The 18,093-nt window shown below is 38.6% G+C and overlaps 1 protein-coding gene across 4 annotated transcripts in view; it reads left to right on the top strand.

The window, feature by feature from the left end:
- AKT3 (AKT serine/threonine kinase 3) overlaps positions 1–18,093 on the top strand; it is a 150,349-nt gene that overhangs the window by 127,497 nt on the left and 4,759 nt on the right. For all 4 annotated transcript variants that reach the window (XM_048296301.1, XM_048296300.1, XM_048296303.1 and 1 more), the window contains 3 exons: positions 4,977–5,191; positions 7,870–7,957; positions 17,001–17,103. In XM_048296301.1, coding sequence (XP_048152258.1) covers positions 4,977–5,191; positions 7,870–7,957; positions 17,001–17,103 — 406 coding nt within the window. The remainder of the gene's footprint in view (positions 1–4,976; positions 5,192–7,869; positions 7,958–17,000; positions 17,104–18,093) is intronic.

Raw genomic sequence — 18,093 nt, forward strand, 5'->3', positions numbered from 1 at the left:
GCGAGGGAAAAATGAAAAATACAATTGAATTACTGCAGTCTTAGCAGTCCTGCAGTGTTTGTGTTGTCTTAATCATCATAATGGCAAAGGTTGGTCTGTGAACTGAATTTTTTATTTTGTATGTAGGGCTTTACAGTCTGCTCTGTGTACAAAGCACTATCCCATTGTATACTTGCTCGCTGCCAGTAATACTTTCCAGAAACCCCAATGTGTGCAGAAACGGTACAATCATTACAGAATACTTTGTTTTCCCTTGTTTACTGCTATCTCACTAAATTAAAAGATTTTAAATTTGTATTGTGGCCTTTTGAGCACAATACAGATGAAAATTTTAAGGCAAATAAATAGCTCTCCCTTAGCAGAAACTCTAGTGCTGTCCAGTGCCTCTAAAACATCCATAAAAGCACTAAAGTACCTGCAAATGCCTGGCAGCAGATGCCTGGCTAATGTTTCTTGCTTGTTAGAAAGCATGTGTGTTACTTAACCTTTTGCATATTTATATAAGAAGGGAAAATACAAAGTTCAGTGGCACCTCTGCAGCTGTTTTTAAAAGCACCCTTATAAACCCAGGCTGTGTCCTTGTACTGCAGGCATAGGTGTGAGTTGGAGGAGCTACAATGCCTGTAAAAACTGGAGTGGTTTCAGTGCAGCAATGAGTTTATGCCCACTTTGGAACCCTGTTATACTGCTGGAGTGCTTTAGAGAAATGCAGGTTGGGAAGAAAAGCAGGCCTTAATCTTCACCCTAAGTGAGCACAGCTGTTACAGCTGTCAGTGTGTGCAGGAAAAACTGGCAGAGTCAGTGTAACTTCTGTGTCAGTGTAACTTTGGGGCAGAGATTGGCAAGCATTTCTTTCTGCAGCAATGCCACACCTGATGCTGCCCATGTTCTCAACTTGTGCTACTGCAACTGTTCACATGGTAATTGAGTGGCTTAGGTCAGAAAACTTGATTCAAGTGAAAAATAATCCAGGGTGAAACTTTTTCCCCCTTTTTTTTTCTCCTGTCTGATGTAGTGTGTTGCATAGTTTTGACAAGGTAAGGGAAGCTGTGGTGAGAGAACAGAAACAAGAGCCTGGATTAGGCTGGCAGTGCCTCTGAAAGAACCGGTTGTTGAACTAAAGCCCTGAAAACAAATGGAGTAAGATTTCCTCAAGTTGTAAAAATGATGGTAGGTTTTTTTGAGTTTTATTTCCCATGATCTGTGGTATCATCCAGACTGAACTGCAGTTATCCACCTTCTGCTTTGCTCAGTGATGGGAAATCACTTGGGTATGGTGATTATGTCCAGGGTGGATGACTATAAGCGTTATCCACACACTGAAGTCACACTGTGCTGGAGCTCTTGTCTCCTAAAACCTCACCTAGATATTGGCAAGGTGGCTTGGATTTTGGCACCCCATGTGTGTGAAGAGGATGAAGGAAGGGAAATCATAAATCTGAATGATCTGACTATTTAAATAAATTTTGTGGAAGAAAGCAAGTAAGTCCATCTTTACTTTGTGGAAACATCCCTGACTTGAGTATGTAGTCAGGGTAGGTACTCTTTCTGAGCTCATGAGTTCTATGTGATCCTTGTGTTGTACTCCCAGAAAATATCAGTACATTCCTTTACAGCAGATACCAGAGTGGTTGACCTTGTGCCCACTGTGATGGTTTTGGTAGGCCTGCTGCCTGTCCTGCTGTGACCACGAAGGGATTGGGTTCTTAGTGCAGTGCATTTCCTTAAAGATAGATTTGTGCGTCCTTATAGCAAGGGACAAGAATTGGCTGGTGGAGACAGCTCTTAAGGGCAGCGTACAGAGTCCAAGGGATCAAACTTTCCACAGTGGCTGTGTCTGGCTGGGTGCTTAGACTGGTGCCCCACATATACAAAGATATCCCAGAGGTACTGGAGAGACAGCAGTATCACTCCTCACAACCAAAGGAGACTTTTCTAAAAGCGGATATCCACTTCATGGTGGGCAAAAGATTGAATTATTTATAGGTGCAAAGCCTACAGCTGCATGTCATGTTCATTTTAGCACTGAGTTGAAGCTTTCTTGACCTATGTTCAGTGTAATTAAAACCAAATCCCTCCAATCCAAGAATTGCTTGGAAAGGATTCTGTAACGCTAGGGCAGTGTGTACAGACATGTTCTCATGCCTGCCCTAACTGCATAGATTTGGTTGTAGGAGCTGCTGGACTCCAGCACTTCACTTCCATTGATTTGATACAGTCTACAAATTCAGGAGTTCCTAAACACCGTGAAGATCAGAAATTACTTAAAGGAAATAATAGTGTATCTTTGCTGTGAATGCATTATGCACAATTTTATTACGTTTATGTTAAAATAAGTTGAGATGTATTTTGCTTTATTTACACTATTTTCAGGCTGTTTTCCTTTTGCCTAAATGAAACCATTTTGATGCTCTTGCTTGTCTGGCTGGCTGTAAACCAGGTATTTAAACAAAAATAAAGAGTTGCCAGTTTTGCCAGCTGGGGATGAGAACCCGGCTGGTGATATGCGGGTTTGGGAGGCAGTTAATCCAGCTTTTATGCTTTTTTATGATTTTATGTAAAAAGAGGTTAAAAATCACATTTGGCTCTTTCTTTGTACCGTTTTGTTGCTGTTGTGGGAATGCAGCAAAAGGTTGTTCATACTTTTTATTATTATTAGGTAAAGTCCTGCATAAATTACATAAAGCTGCAAATACAATTTGCTTTAGCTATTGGCCATGTGATTTGCCTTGTTCAGAGAACGATATGTTTTATTTTCCTGTTGCGTTCTTTTATAAACCACACATGCAAACCACACCTCAGCTTACTTGTAAAAAGAATCTACCACTGTCGCACAATTTTATGTATTTTGCTAGCTTCAAAAGAAAAGACTGTAACTGTACAGATGAGAGAAGCAGTAACAGTGCTAATAGATAAAGCAGGAAAATATATAATGCTTTTATTCTGTGGCAGAAGAAGTGGTGATTTAAAGACAAGCGTCACAGATTTCGTACACAGTTCTCCAGCAAATAGCTTGCAATATGCTCCAACTCATAAAACATTTAATTAATTTTAAAATGCAGGAGTTATTTTAGTTAGTTTTGTCATATGTACTTATTCAGATAATTTGTTGTATTTTACACTTTCCAAAATTTCACCCACTATTTGGAAATATAAATGATGTAATGAGTCTGTTTGTTTTGGCACAGTTGTAAATCATATGTGTTAATGTGTTAATATTTATGATTTTTTAATCTTATATACACAAGATGGATTTTTAATATACTTCTTTTCATCATGTTTCTGCTACTAATCCTTAAGGACAGTGAAAAGTAGGAGTATGAATGCATTAATTACTGTGGGTTTTCCAAAATTGCCATACTGGATCAGACTGCATGTTGCTTCTGCTAACAGCACGTCCCAGATACTTCAGAGCAGGCTTGGGTTTACTGGGGGAGCAAGAAGAGAGGCAGATAAATGAGCTCAACACCCCTTGTTAGAGCTGGCTACGGTGTAGTGCTTGTGCCTGTGGTCACTTAGTGTCTACTTAGGTGCATGAGGACTGCCTCTGCCCTTGTTCAGGGGAGATTATTACACATTTTAGGCAATTGCAAGATAATCTACTTATGGATAAAATTATTTCTGATCTTGTAGAGATTGCCTTATTCATTAAAGACTGAAAACTTTACTTTCACTACCAAGTGTCTACATGACTGTTTCTCTATGCTTGCAGTTCGAACACAAGCTTTTTGTGATGGTGATTGCATGTGTCTCTATGTTGTAAAAAGTATTTTGTTTTCTGGGGATTAGTTTGTTCTTGGTTTTTTCTTTTTTTAAAATTCAGTCATAGGGTGCTGCCTTTCAGAATCTGTCAGTGATACAGTAACAATTCTCTCTAAACAATTATTTACATTCTTTACATATGTAGTTCTACTCTATTAGTTGCATTTCTTTGATCTTTATTATTTAAGTCTAATTTCTTGTTTTAAGGTTTTTGGATAGCTCTTTCTGCAGCAAATATTGGCCATTTGACACACACAGCCTTCTGTATTAACATTTATTGACTTCTATTTAATCTTTTTTATATGAAGGGGCATGATCTACTAGAAATACACAGAAATTGGAATTATATGTTCAGTAACCTTCAGTTTCCTTATTGCTTATGATTTTTTTATGGGTGAATGCTGCTGTTATGTTGTCTCCATGTCTGCAATTTAATATGAAGGTGTATTAAGGTCAAGACACACTGCTTAAATTTCCCATTCCTGTTCTCTGGGGCTGCTGGGAGAAGGGCTGTGGAATAAGTTGTTTTTAGGTACACAACGTCAGTGACATTATGTTAACAAATTGTATAATCATTACCAGTTTCTGTGTTTGTATAATACCCTATAAGCATAGTTTCATGGTAAACATAGTATTGTATAAACACTGCCGTATTTTTTTGCATTGGCACGCTTCAGCTGGTAGGACTATTTAATGGACTGTAATGAAAACTGTCAGGAGAAAGCCATTGAGGACTTTTGATATAAACAAAGATCATAAAGAAACTAAACTTGAATTAGTAAGATTAAGGTGGTTCTAAATTGGAGACTTTAGACAGGTGGGGCAAAAGAGAGGGAAGTGACTGAGCAAAGAGATGTTTCACCACTTCTAAATGAGGCATTGGTGTACCTGTAGATAATGTCTCTTCCTGAAGCTGTGGATGATATTAATGGCCTGGTAGAGGACATAGGAAAGGGTAAAAAGAAGTCATGATTATTTGGAGCAGGTAATTGTCAATTTTTTATTTTGCTTTTAGCAGTGGTAAGCTTGGAACTTCAGTGAGCTCAGGTGTGTGAGTCAGTGCTACAGTTTTGAGTCAGGTTCTGGGAGTCCTTGTAGCATACTGTGAAAATCAAGTCTCAGAAACACAGTCCTATAGAGATGCATCAAACAGACTGAAATGATGATGTATGAAATAGTTTATGTCTCACAGGTGCTTTTGGTTTCTGTCTCAGGTGTTAGAAGATAATGACTATGGTCGTGCAGTGGACTGGTGGGGATTAGGAGTTGTCATGTATGAGATGATGTGTGGGAGATTACCCTTCTACAACCAAGATCATGAGAAACTGTTTGAACTGATACTAATGGAGGACATAAAATTTCCTCGAACTCTGTCTGCAGATGCAAAATCATTACTATCAGGCCTACTGATAAAGGATCCAAATAAGCGGTAAGTGAAATTAATTGGTTGTACAGGCATAATAAATGCTCTGATTGTGCTGGGTAATGTAAAAATAGGTCCGTGGTGCCTGGTCTTCCTGGCTGAAGGAGCTGTCAATCACAGGAAAGGGTCATACACAGGCATACAGTCTCAGATTTCCATTTTTTCAGTCCAGCAATGATTTACAAAATGGACTTAACCAGCAAAAGGAAGAAAGGCTTGTGGAAGACAAACTTTTTTAATCATTCACAGCAAACACAGGGATCTCTTCAAGTTTAGAATGTGTACTGGAACAAAGGGAAAGCTCTCAATTGTTTTTCCAATTGTAACTTAACCCTGAGCTGACTGCAGTGTCTCATGGGGACTGTAGCACTTGTTCTTGGTGATCATAGCAGGAGAGATGCATAGATAGCCACAGCTACATTTATTAGGGCACATAAATAAATCACATGTTAGACCATTAAACTAGTAAATTGTTAAAGAATACAACGGAAGTGAAAATTTTTAAAGTGAGTAGTTTGAAAGCATCACCCAGCTGATGTCTGTGCCCTTTTGTGGTGGGCTTTTCCCTCTGGGATTGTTCCCTAGGAGAGCCATTTTCCAGTGGCTCCAGTACTGGACCAGCAGTGTCCTGGCTCTAAGACAAATCTCTTTGTAAATCAGTGGGATTTGTCTATAGATACCATTTTTTCCCCCAATATCTTTGTCATTCTTGTCTCCTAGGATGTTTCAGGGCTGCAGACATTGTCTGCCCCTCTTTCCTTGTGCTCCTTCAGCCGCTGGTTCTCAAGAAGTTTTGAGTAGTGGGCATTGCCTGCAGGCACTCAGGGCAGGACTGGTTGTTGTGTTTCTCCAAGGCATTTGCCTGGATGCAGCCGGGTGCAGCAGGCAGGACAGCACAAGTGGTGAGCTTGTCTGCTCCAGCTGAGCTCAGTGTATGCAGGAAAAGCAAACTGTGACCAGCCAGCCAAATACAGGCAGAGTAGAGTAAAACTTTGTTTCTGTAGCAACTCCTAATGCTTTTTAACCTCCAAACAATCTGACCCATCAAATATATTAACCTTTAAAATTGGAAAGATGCTTCCTTGTAATTAATCTTTGCAGACAGTAGTGTTTATTACAGACTTATATTTAGAAGCTTATTTATATTCAAGTTCTTGTGATAGCTAATGCTAAATAGGGGAGGAACACAGAGATTAACACAACTCAGCTTTTTTGTGAGCAGCTAGAAGATATTGAGAGAAGTCTGGAGACTGAAGGCTAACTGCCATTTTTTGCCAAGATGTAGAGAATTTTACAATGAGTAGTTGAGAAACAAGGAGGAATACAGCTTGAAAATTAGAATAACTTTGCACTCAGTTATTGCAAGACTGACGTAGTAGTCCAGAATATTTTTGAAATTTGGCAGCAGGGTAATACCAAAACAGACGTTTTTCCTTGGTTGTGGAAATTATTCCTCCTTACAATAAATGCTTTAGAGAGGAATTTATCTTACTTAAATGCTTGCCTTTAGAATTTGTCTTTATATCTTTAGCAGTTCCTTTTAATGAAACACGCACTGTTTTTGTCACTCTTCTTGTTAACATTTACACGTATGCTCTGCTTATTTAGTTAAGAGTAGATTTTTTTTCTGCTGCAGCTTCCTTCTGTTAGGGCAGCAGGATCCCCAGTCTCAGGGAGAAGTTGGATGAGAGCTAAGCAGTCCTGAAAGTTGATGTGCTGTTGAGAAGGGTAGAGGTTCCCATCACTGAATGTGTGGTTCTTTCTCAACCAACAGCAGCAGCTCAAGGGAGCTCACTAAACTTGTCGAGTCAAAGTGGACTTGCTAATGCAACAAAAAATGGCCAGTTCTCTCTTCTTTTCTCATGGCAGGGTTAGTTTTTCTCCAGGTTAGGGAGCTGACTCTGCTCACAGTCACCAAGTGGGAATGATGCTACAGAGCCAAGTGAGAGAGGAGAGGTATGGGCAGGACACTGGACACTCCTCTTTTGGCAGCAGTGACCACTTCTGTGAGCTCAAACCGCTTTGGGCAAGTGCACCCAAAGTAGGTGAAATCCACTTCCTAAGATGATTTACCAGACAGAGTCTGGCTTTGGCAAACTGTGGGCCACAGTGAGTAGTGTGGTTATTTACAGTGGCCTTTAAATAACCTTCTCAGCAGGCCTACAATTTATTAATTTATACTAATTGACTCAGATTGAGACTATTTTATGGTAATTGGTTAATTGTTACAGCACCCAGATGCAACAGCAGTAAGCACTGTATAAAAATGATGCACAAGTCATTACTGATTCAGTGCCTGGCACATCCTTGGCAAAGTTTTATATCAGCATTATTGGGTTAGTTTGGGTTTTTAATAGTGCCAGGACATTAGTTGGTCTTTCAAGCAAACTAAACTTAAGTATGTTTTTAAAGTTAATGAATTACTAATGAAGCTCATCATGGGCAGTAACGAACAGTGTAGTTGGAATAGTCAAAAAGAACAGACCATGGCATGGATACTACCACTATCACGTCTTCCCTCGAGATCATCAGAATTCATATTAAAAGGGTGAAAATTGCATGTTAATTGGGTGAGAATATTTCCCAGACAGTCAAAAAGAAATGGTCACTTTTCCAACCATAGCAATACTTTGATCTCTCTATAAAAGTTTAATATGTGTTGTTTTTTCCCCCACTCTCTTTAGACTTGGTGGAGGCCCAGATGATGCAAAAGAAATCATGCGTCATAGTTTCTTTGCTGGAGTAAACTGGCAAGATGTATATGATAAAAAGGTATGTCTTTATATGGCATTGAATAATCCGGCTTCGGCAAGGTGGTTTCAACTGGTAGTCATAGACTGCTGTTTTCTGGAGTTAGTAATTTTTTCTTTGCCACTTTTTTGTGTTAATACAATTGAATAATTATTCTGAACAAGGTTTACTTACCTAGTCTTTGTGTTTTCAGTAATAATTTGTCAGTTCACCAGAAATAAATTTTGCAAACCAACCCAAACCTTTTATAATGTAAATGTCCAAATTCTTCTCTTTTCATTTTTCTTCCTGGGCTTTCAAGAGAAAAGTAGATGTATGACTCAAGATAATGTGAAAAATGTAATACAGTTTATCCTGAATTGTCATTTTATTTCTGCCTTTTAGTGAAAAATTGTTTTATGAAAAAGGGAAATTAAGTGATCATAAGGAACTCATAGCAAAAATCTACTTTCTGATTGTTTGTGTATAAGTAGAAACCTTTTTCAAACTTAGTTTTAAAGAGATAGCTAAGAAAATTAAAATAGCATTACAACACTGAGCCAAAACAGCTTGTGGAGAAAGCAAGTGCTGGGAATTCAACTGGAACAGTTTTCTCCAGACCCAGTCCTGTTCCTGTAATGATCAACACTTTGGGAATGATTTTAGAAAATTATCTTACTTGGGAGTGAAACTCAATTCAACTTAAGTTGTTTTATATACAGAAACTGATTTTATCTCAGTATTTCTGTAAGAATTTACTTGTTGCTATAAACCCCTTCTATTTTGATAAAGACTTTTCTTTTTTCCCCAACTGTTTTACATTGTTAATCTGCCAGTTGAGCTGCGTAATTTTAAAAGATAGTTTTTTCTCCTTTTTTTTTGCTTTGTTCAAATAAAAGGAAAATGGAAGACATACGACTGAGCAGAATATGTTTATGCTACAATGTCAGTAATACAAACTGTTTTTTCAGTTGTTGTTGAACTGGAATTTTAAAAATGTGTGGTTGTTGGTGTGGTAACTTCTCTGACAAATACCGGAATTGAAATAAAAGCCTGTATATGATGATACAAAATATGGTACTCTGAAGTTACTTGGTACAAGTGTGATTTTTCCCTGGCAGTATCACAAGTTTTCAAGAAACTCTACAATAAATTATCAGAGCAAGTGTATTAATCAGGTTACTTTATGAGCTCAACCACTGGTTGGTTACGTAAGGACATTGTAGAGAAGCACTTTGAGGAAAAAGTCTAAAAATAAAATTTGAGGACCTTTCTAGAGTAAAAAGAAACCCCACTAAAATCAATAGGATTGCAATGTGCTAGGAGTGGGTGAGAAAAAAAAAAGGTGTTACATTATTCTTGCTCCCTTGAAAAACATTTCTTAATTATCTTACATTAGAAATAGAACTTTCAATTCTATACTGTGTTCAGCATCTTATGTAGTTAAGAATATATAAATACTCCTAATTGCTTTGATTCTTTCCAAACGAACATGGCAAATGTGTTTCAGTCAAGATCTTTTTCTGAGCTATTAAAATAAAAGGAGGCATTTTGCAGATTTAAAAAAATAATTTTTTATATAATTATGTAAAAATATATAAATGCCGACACTTTGATTTTATGCTCATGGAAGTGGATATGGCTTATTGGAGTATTATAACTAGAGAAACTCTAGTCATTCTTTGTTTACTCTGGACACTTGCTTTAAGAAACTAAATTTGCTGGTAAAACATCAACTGAATTTCCTCACTTGAACAATTAACTTCAAGGATCATAGGAATTGCTTTTGTGCAGTATTGCCACACAGTGTGTCCTTTATGGAAAAATAAGTCATGGAAATTACTTCTGACAATATGCTTTTCTGTCTAATTAAAAATTGTTTTGTTCCTATTTGTTCCTTACAAAGCCATTTGTCTGCCTGGTTAAAATATCCAGTTGTTCCTTCTGCACACACAGTCTTACACTCTGCAGACTTCAGAGCTGTGCTCTGAAATATAACCCTCAAACATAATAATAAGGTTAATGAACTTTCATCAAGTATATTAATTAGAATGCTTTTATGAATATTTTTAAGGTATTTTGGTATTCTAAAATAACTCAGAGCATCTAATAAATTTGATTTTCAATTAGGTTTATTCTGTGCTTGCTTGTGTTGCTGTTTATTGTTGGATGTTGAGTCTTCAGCAGTAGGGTCACTTGATGAAATTGATAGTGGATATAATTATTTGCATAGTAAAAATATTTCACAGTAATTTTGCCTGAGTTTTATGCACCATGGCACTGTAATTTTCTGGCTGCATTTCAGGGGTGTGTTTCTGTTAGAAATGAAAGAACTGAAGTTCTTTCAGAGTAATGGAAACCAAAAAATCATGTGTATTCTGAGTAGTTGCTGGGTGATAGTTTTGTACATGTGCACACTGTGCTCCTGTGCCTCTGATTTTATCATTTTACTAGGTTATCACTTTACTGGTGTGATTAGAAACAGAATTATATATCTGTAAACTATTTCATGTATTTCATGTGACAGACCACAGCTCTGTCAGGTCAAATGGATCCAAATGGTCAAATGGAATTATTAGGTTTCTGATACTGCTAACTCGTTAACCTAAAATGGTACTACATAATGATAAAAAAAATATTGTATGGCACACTGGAGCAGAGAAGGTCGTTGCCTTTAAATGAAAAATGTATAGTAGTTAGCATTTGTGATCTGATGTATTTATTTTTGGCAGAAAAACCATGAGGGCATATGAAAGAGAGCAGCCTGTGCCAGGTTCTTCCTGTGATCATCTCAGCCCTGATGAGTTTTTATCTCTCTGCCTGAGTATGAGAAATTGAATAGTTTGGCAAACTCTAAAGACTTCAAAAGCCCATGTACTAAATAAAATATTTGTTTTATTTTTAGGTAGAATCAGGAAGCTTTTATAAATTTCTCTGTTTCTTATATAAGAATTGCTTTGGCATATTTTTATTTGGGTAGCAGAAATACACTAAAGTTGTCAGATGTTCTGTTTAGGGTCTTTCACTGAACAAAAAGCACATGGGCATTACTTAAAAGATCGAAATTTGGGTATGTCTTCAGGCTTGAACCTTGAAGCACTCGGTAGCCTCATGGCAGAGGAGGTCCAGACCTTGTAGTGAGGCCTGTTTTTCCTCCTGCATATAATATGGATGAAAGATGAGAGAGACCATGTGGAAATTTGGGCTGAGATACGTGTTCTGATTGGTGGTAATACCTCTGGTTGTTCCTGAAGAAAATTAGGAAGTGCCAACAAGTGAATTTGTTGGTGCTGGGAAGGGAGCAGGGACAAGTGGCAGCAATGCTTGAAGCGGGGAGGCCTGGCTTTGCTGCGCGTGGTGCTTTTGGAGGCACCTGTCCCAGTGTGGAGGCAGTGGCTTTCAGCAGGAAGTCTGACAGCTGCAAGAAGCTGTTCCTTACCCTTCAGCTGTGGCTACCTTGGTTTACTGAAGACACAAACACAGCAAATGATGAAATCCCATGATCTAAGTCCTGGGTTCAGGCCTGGCAAAATCTGCAGTATAACTATGATCTTAAATGCACATTTAAGTATTTCTGTGTATCAGATTTTGAAAGGAAAGGGTGGGAGGGAAATAGGAAAATACCACCATTTGGATTTAGGTTATTGCTATTTGAATCATACTGTTTTTGTACAATTATCTGCACTGCCACAAAAACTGCAGAAATTACCCTCATTGGTTGCTTTTGTGTTGTTGCCATGCAAAGTTGTAGAAAGATCAGACAACAGCCAGTCTGGTGCTTTCATTGTGTTTCCACTGATACCTTAAATTATATGGGCAGACCTAGAGGTTGATTGCCACCCTTCCCCCAGCTGCTTGAATTTACAGGAAGGAAAATATACATAAGGGTGTCTGATTCTGAATCTACAAAATTGCTGTAGTCCTGGGGGTTTGTGGTTTCTCTCTGTCCGTGGTAACAGCATTGTATCACTTGGAAAACAGTTTATCCGTGGATAAAACTCTCTACTGAAACCTGTTTGCCTGTGGGCTTGTGTTGTATGTCCTTCCACCACTGAAATTCCAGCTCCTTTTCCTCCCCCTGCCTAGGATCACCACATGCAGTGTCCGTGGGGTATTCCCAATTCCTGGCTGTGCTGTGGCTGCTTGCTGGGTAGCAAGCTGCCTGCTTTGGGGCCAGGTATGGGGATGAACCAGTCCCTACAGGAATGCTTATTAACTGGCTTGAAGTTCAACTCAAATTACCCTCTTTCCCCCAGGTGCTAACTCTAGTTTGAGGGGCATGGACAGGTATTCCTCCCGTCTATTCAGCATGATTCAGCCGCAGTCTGTTGGTCAGTGGGATCCTTATGGTAGTGGAATGGCCTGAAGTTGTGGCAGGGGAGGTTTAGGTTGGATATTAGGGAAAGGTTCTACACCCAGAGGGTGGTTGGACCCTAGAACAGGCTCCCCAGGGAAGTAGTCACAGCACCAAGCCTGACAGAGTTCAATAAGTGTTTGGACAACGCTTTCAGGCACATGGTGTGGCTCTTGGGAGTGGTGCTGTGCAGGGCCAGGAGTTGTACATGATGATGTTTGTGGTCCTTTCCAACTCAGCGTAATCTGTGATTCTGTGAAAATCCCATTTAAATTAAAAGGAGATTGATGTTCTTAAGCATCATACTTCTCATTTGGCAGATTGAGTGCATCATGGTTACTTTGAAGTAGCTTCACCCATTTCTGTACAGCACCAAGACAAGTGATTCCTGGTAAATTCTCTTTGAGCAAGAAGGGTTACATATTTTCCTTCATACTGAAGTATTTATGTAGTTCTTCACTAAGTGTGAGAAAGTTCAAGGCGTAGAATCAAGCCTGTACATCTCAGTGTACCTAAAACAGTCAAATACTGTGCCTGCCCCTTTCCTTCCTCTAGGAGATGGGTGTCAAATTTTCTAGGACTTGAACTGTGGAAAAACTGTGGTGTTTCTCACACACTGCTCTCAATGGATGCCAAATGGAAATGCCACTCACTGGAGATAATGAAGACACTAAGATATTGCTTCTGCTGTCATTTCTAACATCAAGCCTTTGAAATGGCCAGGGCAGATTCAGCTTGACAGATGGATATGAAATTGGATTTTTGTCTTGAATACAAACTCTTTAAGTCACTTAACTCACACTGAATTTAGACTTTTATTTATTTATTTGTACAGGCACATGCATATCTATGCATATGTGTGTGTGTAATGCATAAATCCAGAAAATCTGTATTTCTGCTCCACAGAGTAGATTGTCAGGAGGTGCAGTTCCCTGTCTGGTTGGAGCATTTTTCTGAATCAAGGCTGCTAAAGGAAGAAAATTATCCCACACTAAAATTTGGCAGCCAGGACCAAGCAGTGCGATTCTCTTGCAGACTGACAAGGCCTGTACTTAACAAAAGCTTATCTTACTCCTTTTGGACACAGGTTACTGGATGTGCCTTCTGGTGCTCACATCACTCTTGGACTTCTGACTTCTCAGGCCAGAAGTGAGCAGCACCTGGATACTATTTCCTTGTGCACCAAATGTGAAATGTCGCTGGCTGTAGAGTGGCATCTTCATGTTGTAATCATCAGAGTGGTTCTTAATGTTGGGTGTATTAATCTTTATCATTAAACCTCAGCTTCAGTCTTCGTTGTGATGTATGAAGAAGCTTCTGGAGTGTCAATCTAAGCGTTTATCTCTGCAGCATTCGCACCTTATTTGTCTTTCTAATGTTTTCATTACAGCTGAAATTTGTGGACATTTTGCTTTCTGGTTTTAAATGAAGTCTGACAACTAATGGACAAAGGAGACACCCCTCCAGAAAAATGATTGCCAAGAATTTACTCAGGGAAGGGGAGGTGGTACTTTGGTGTCAGCTCAGGAATCTGGAGTGGGATGTCCAAAAGACTTTAGCCCCAGTAGGTTTGGTGTAGGTGAGGTAGAACAGATGGAAAGGAGCAATCCCCAGTTCTGTCTGTCCACACAGCTGTGTGGGAGGTGGAGGTGAAGCTGTGAGGGAAGGAGACAAAGTGTATGGAAAGATTCAAGAAACCTCACTGACTCTCTGTCCAGCTGTATCTATGCTTCTCAATCTCAGCTACCGATTCCACTTCTCCAAAAGTTTTAGGGGATCATGGCTGTAAACAAGGGCACAGCCTGGATAAAACCCAGTGCACACTATTGTGGAGAGCCACATGGCTGGAGAGTTTGTTTTTGCAGCCAGTGAAGTTTCCAAATGTCTTTAATGTCCAGATATGAAAGATGCTGCTGTAAGATAGATGAATCCTAAAACCATTGACATAAATTTGCATCAGGTCCCTCCCTTTTAGTTACAGTGTGGAGTTTCTTGTCTTCTACTTGTTTCACTTCCCCAGACAGCTGAACTTCTGTCATCACTGAAACTTTCGTCAGCGGACTTATTGGATGTTATTGATAAACAGTTTTGTAATAAGCCTTGCTGCTGAGCATTGAGTCGGAGCACCAACTTAATGAGTTTTGTTTTAACGGTGCTTTTCATACCTGATTAAAATTATTATTGTAATTATTTGTTCCTTAAGAGTCATTTAGCACTGTGCTTCCCTTCCTAAAACAATGTTTTCAAAGTATTTTCCATAACCATTACTATTTCAGGTAGATGGAGAGAACAAGGGGAGGATTTAAAGTCGTAGTGAGGCTTGTTCATCTCAGTGGATTAAAAAAAAAGATATAACAAATCCCTGGATAAACCAGTAGTTAGCTTGTAAGTTTTTGAGAAAGAAACTTGTCATCTGATGCATTTTCCTTTTCCTCTCCAGCAGCACAGCCATACACTGCTAACATACAATGACCTTACCTTGCCATACCTTTTGTGTTTCATTAATGACTTGAACCTGACTCACAGTTGTTACAGACTGAAGTGAGAGTTTGCTCCTTCTCTTTGCAAAGTAGTTGTAGCATGAAAGGTCTCTGGTGTACTTCACAGCAGGAGTAGTTTGTTCTACTGCAGATGTGTGCTGCACCATTGAAAAGACATTGCTTCTTGTCCTTGACTTGAGAAAGAAGAAAATTTTTCCTGAGCTTGTATTTTCATTATTTTCAAATGAAAAGTTTTATTTTTTTGTGAAATGGCATTTTCTGTTTCTGCCCATTAAAATGTATTCCAATCAAGGAAGTAGTAGAAGTAGTAAAATTATTATAAACCTGTTATCTTACAAATTTTTTTCATACTGAATTTATTGCTAAGATCTGTGAAAATGTCTTTTTAAAAGGATGTGATGTACAGTGAGGCTTGACTAGAATACAGTATTTTGCTTCCTGTAATCTTGTGTAGGCTTGTTTCTTTTGTCTTGGTTCTGGTTTGGTTCTGGTTTGGTTTTGGGGTTTTTTTTGTTGGTTTTTTGTTTTTTGGTTTGGTTTTTGGTTTGGTTTGGGTGTTTTTTGTTGTGTGTTTTGGTTGGTGTTTTCAGTTTGGGTTTTTTTTGACTGTTCTTTTTTCAGATAGAAAAATTACAATAAAATGACAATGTGGGATGTTGCACTGGAATAACTCAAGTAACTCTTTTTAGGAATTGTGTGGCTGCATTGCTGGAGAGATGTACAACTTTGGAAATCTGCTTTAACAGTGGAGAATTGTTTGGGATAGCCTGGACGCATATAAAAATAATTTTCAAAAATTGAAGGAATCTGTGCAATAAAATGGAATACTTTGTTTATAAACATTGGATGTAACTTGATTTATACCTGGATGATTCTTCTGATGTTGTGTTTATATATGTTAGCTCCTTCAGCATTTATTCTACAATGCCCTGAACTTCTACTTCAAAATACCTCTCTGCTGTTGTATATTTTCCATTCAGGACAATGTAAGGGAAAGCTGAACTTAGTTTTGTAAAAATATTAATCAGATTTATTGTACTGTTAAGTATATGAAGTGATAGATTTGGTTTTACTTAATAATTGCTTGCACTTACTGAAGATCTGGATCAGATAAAATCAGTCTCTTACTATGTACAGATCATGTACATCTATGCATCTAGTGCATAGAACTTGGGGAAAGGAGGGAGTTCAGCAGCAGTTCCTCCTTCTTTGCTGTGGAGTGAATGAACAAGTTAATTTTTTGCTGTTAGTGTTCTGGAGTCGAGGAGAGAGAGAACATGAAACTAGTGAAAACCACACGCAAGTTGGTAATATCAGTGAGCCAGGATATAAGCTGTTGTACTGAAAGGAAAATCAATTACACGTACTCTCAGGGTGTGTTTTACATCGCACATGAGGAGGAAGCACCAAAGGCCCAAACAAGGACATTGTCACACCACACACACACACACAATTTGCAATATCATACATACTAAACTGCTGCATTGTTTTTGGACTGGCAGCATGCAGTGTGATATTCCATACTCGATATGCCTTCCAGTAAAAATTTACTACCAGTTCTTCTGGTGGAGAAGGTGGATAGCAAGGCTGGTTCAAAAGAGGGGCAAGGGAGTCCTGCCTGCAGGCTGTCAGTGGCTCCTAGTGATTTGCTGTTGGGAAATCCCACACTGTGCTGTGAAAGCGGTAGGCAGGTTTAGATGCAGCAACTCCCTTAAGCCTGAACTGGCCTTTTTTCAAATGTAAAATTTATTTTCACATCATGTAATTTCTTCTAAAGGTACATTCAGATGAAGGCCTTACCACTGGAAACGAAAACCCCAAACCATGCTTATTATGCTTTCTGTGTAGTCTTTTTCTTCTTAGCTGTTTATACCACCCAGTTGTGGTGAAGTATCTAGAGATGCCTTTGCCTGGCAGCTCTGCGGGTAATTAAATTGGCCTGAAGAGTTTCTAGGTAATTATCTTTATGCAGCTCAATTTATCTGCAAGTCATGTGAGAGTGATACTTTGAATTTAGCTGCATTGTGCTATTAACTGGATTCTGAATGGGTATTTTTGGGATTGACTCTAATGGGTTCTATCTCTTAGTGGAAGTTAGAGACCCAGCTGCCTCTCCACAGACCTCCTTGTTTGATCTGGGGTGAAGGGAAAAGAACTTACTTGTTTTCCTGATAGTAATTTGGCTGCTTTGAGGTGTAGTAATTTTGTTTTGTTTCTTGGTGCCTTTCAGCTTGTACCTCCTTTTAAACCTCAAGTGACATCTGAGACAGACACCAGGTATTTTGATGAAGAATTTACAGCTCAGACTATTACAATAACACCGCCTGAAAAATGTAAGTCGGAAATGATGCATAAGCATGACATAACAGCAATGTTTGTAATAAAGCTGTGTGCAAGGTTTTTTCTGTTTGAATAGGAAAGCTGTTCTCACTGTTACTAATAAAAGTCTTCATATGGAAGTGTGTAAGAGTAACTCTCAATGACAGCTTTATTTTTAAGATGCAATAATTACAAAACTTAGAATATTAGATCACTCTGGGTTGGGTTTTGGGGGCATTTTTGGTGTGGGCTTTTTGGTGTTGATTTTGTCTGGGGTTTTTTCTTTGTTTGTTGGTTTGGGTTTTTTTTTGTTTGTTGTTAAATACAAGAAGACACCAGCTTCAAGTGTTTACTGGTTGGCAGTCAGGGCCCCAGTTCAGCAAAGTACTTGGAACATGGACCCTTCTTTAGGCATGTGGACAGTGCTGGTGGCTTCAGTGGGCTGTGTAGCTTTAGTAACATAGGCATGTTTTGAAATACCTTGAAGACAATACTTTGAAAAAAAACCTTAATTACTTGAAAATTAAATTTCCTATCAAGTCCTTTGCTTCAGCAGAGCTCTTAAAGAAGGTGTTAATATGGATGTAACCATGGCACTGGACCTTGCACAATTTCTTTATTAGAGTGAATGTGAATTCACTGTAGTTTGTGTTTTTGTCATCTTCTGTTTCACACAAGAATCATGATCTGATCAGCCAAGCCAGGGCTTTGCAGTTACTCACCAAGCCAGAGCAGTTACAATCTTGCTCCTGAGTTTGTGAATGAATTTTCTTTCTAAATGGGGATATTTGGGGTTTTGTTTGTTTCTTTATATTGGAGGCTGAGAAAGGAGGATCACAAAAGTAGACAATAAAGGCTGTAGTTATGGTTGCTTAGCTTTTCATAAAGCAAGCTCATTTTTTGATGTTTTGGGACTCCCAGGTTAGCTGCAGTTTTCTGTTCATAAATAGATCTAGAGTATTTTCTGGATTTTGCATTTTTAGTGTTTGAACACAGTCATAGAA

This window comes from Corvus hawaiiensis, chromosome 3 (assembly GCF_020740725.1).
Source record: "Corvus hawaiiensis isolate bCorHaw1 chromosome 3, bCorHaw1.pri.cur, whole genome shotgun sequence".
Taxonomy (NCBI): Eukaryota; Metazoa; Chordata; class Aves; order Passeriformes; family Corvidae; genus Corvus; species Corvus hawaiiensis.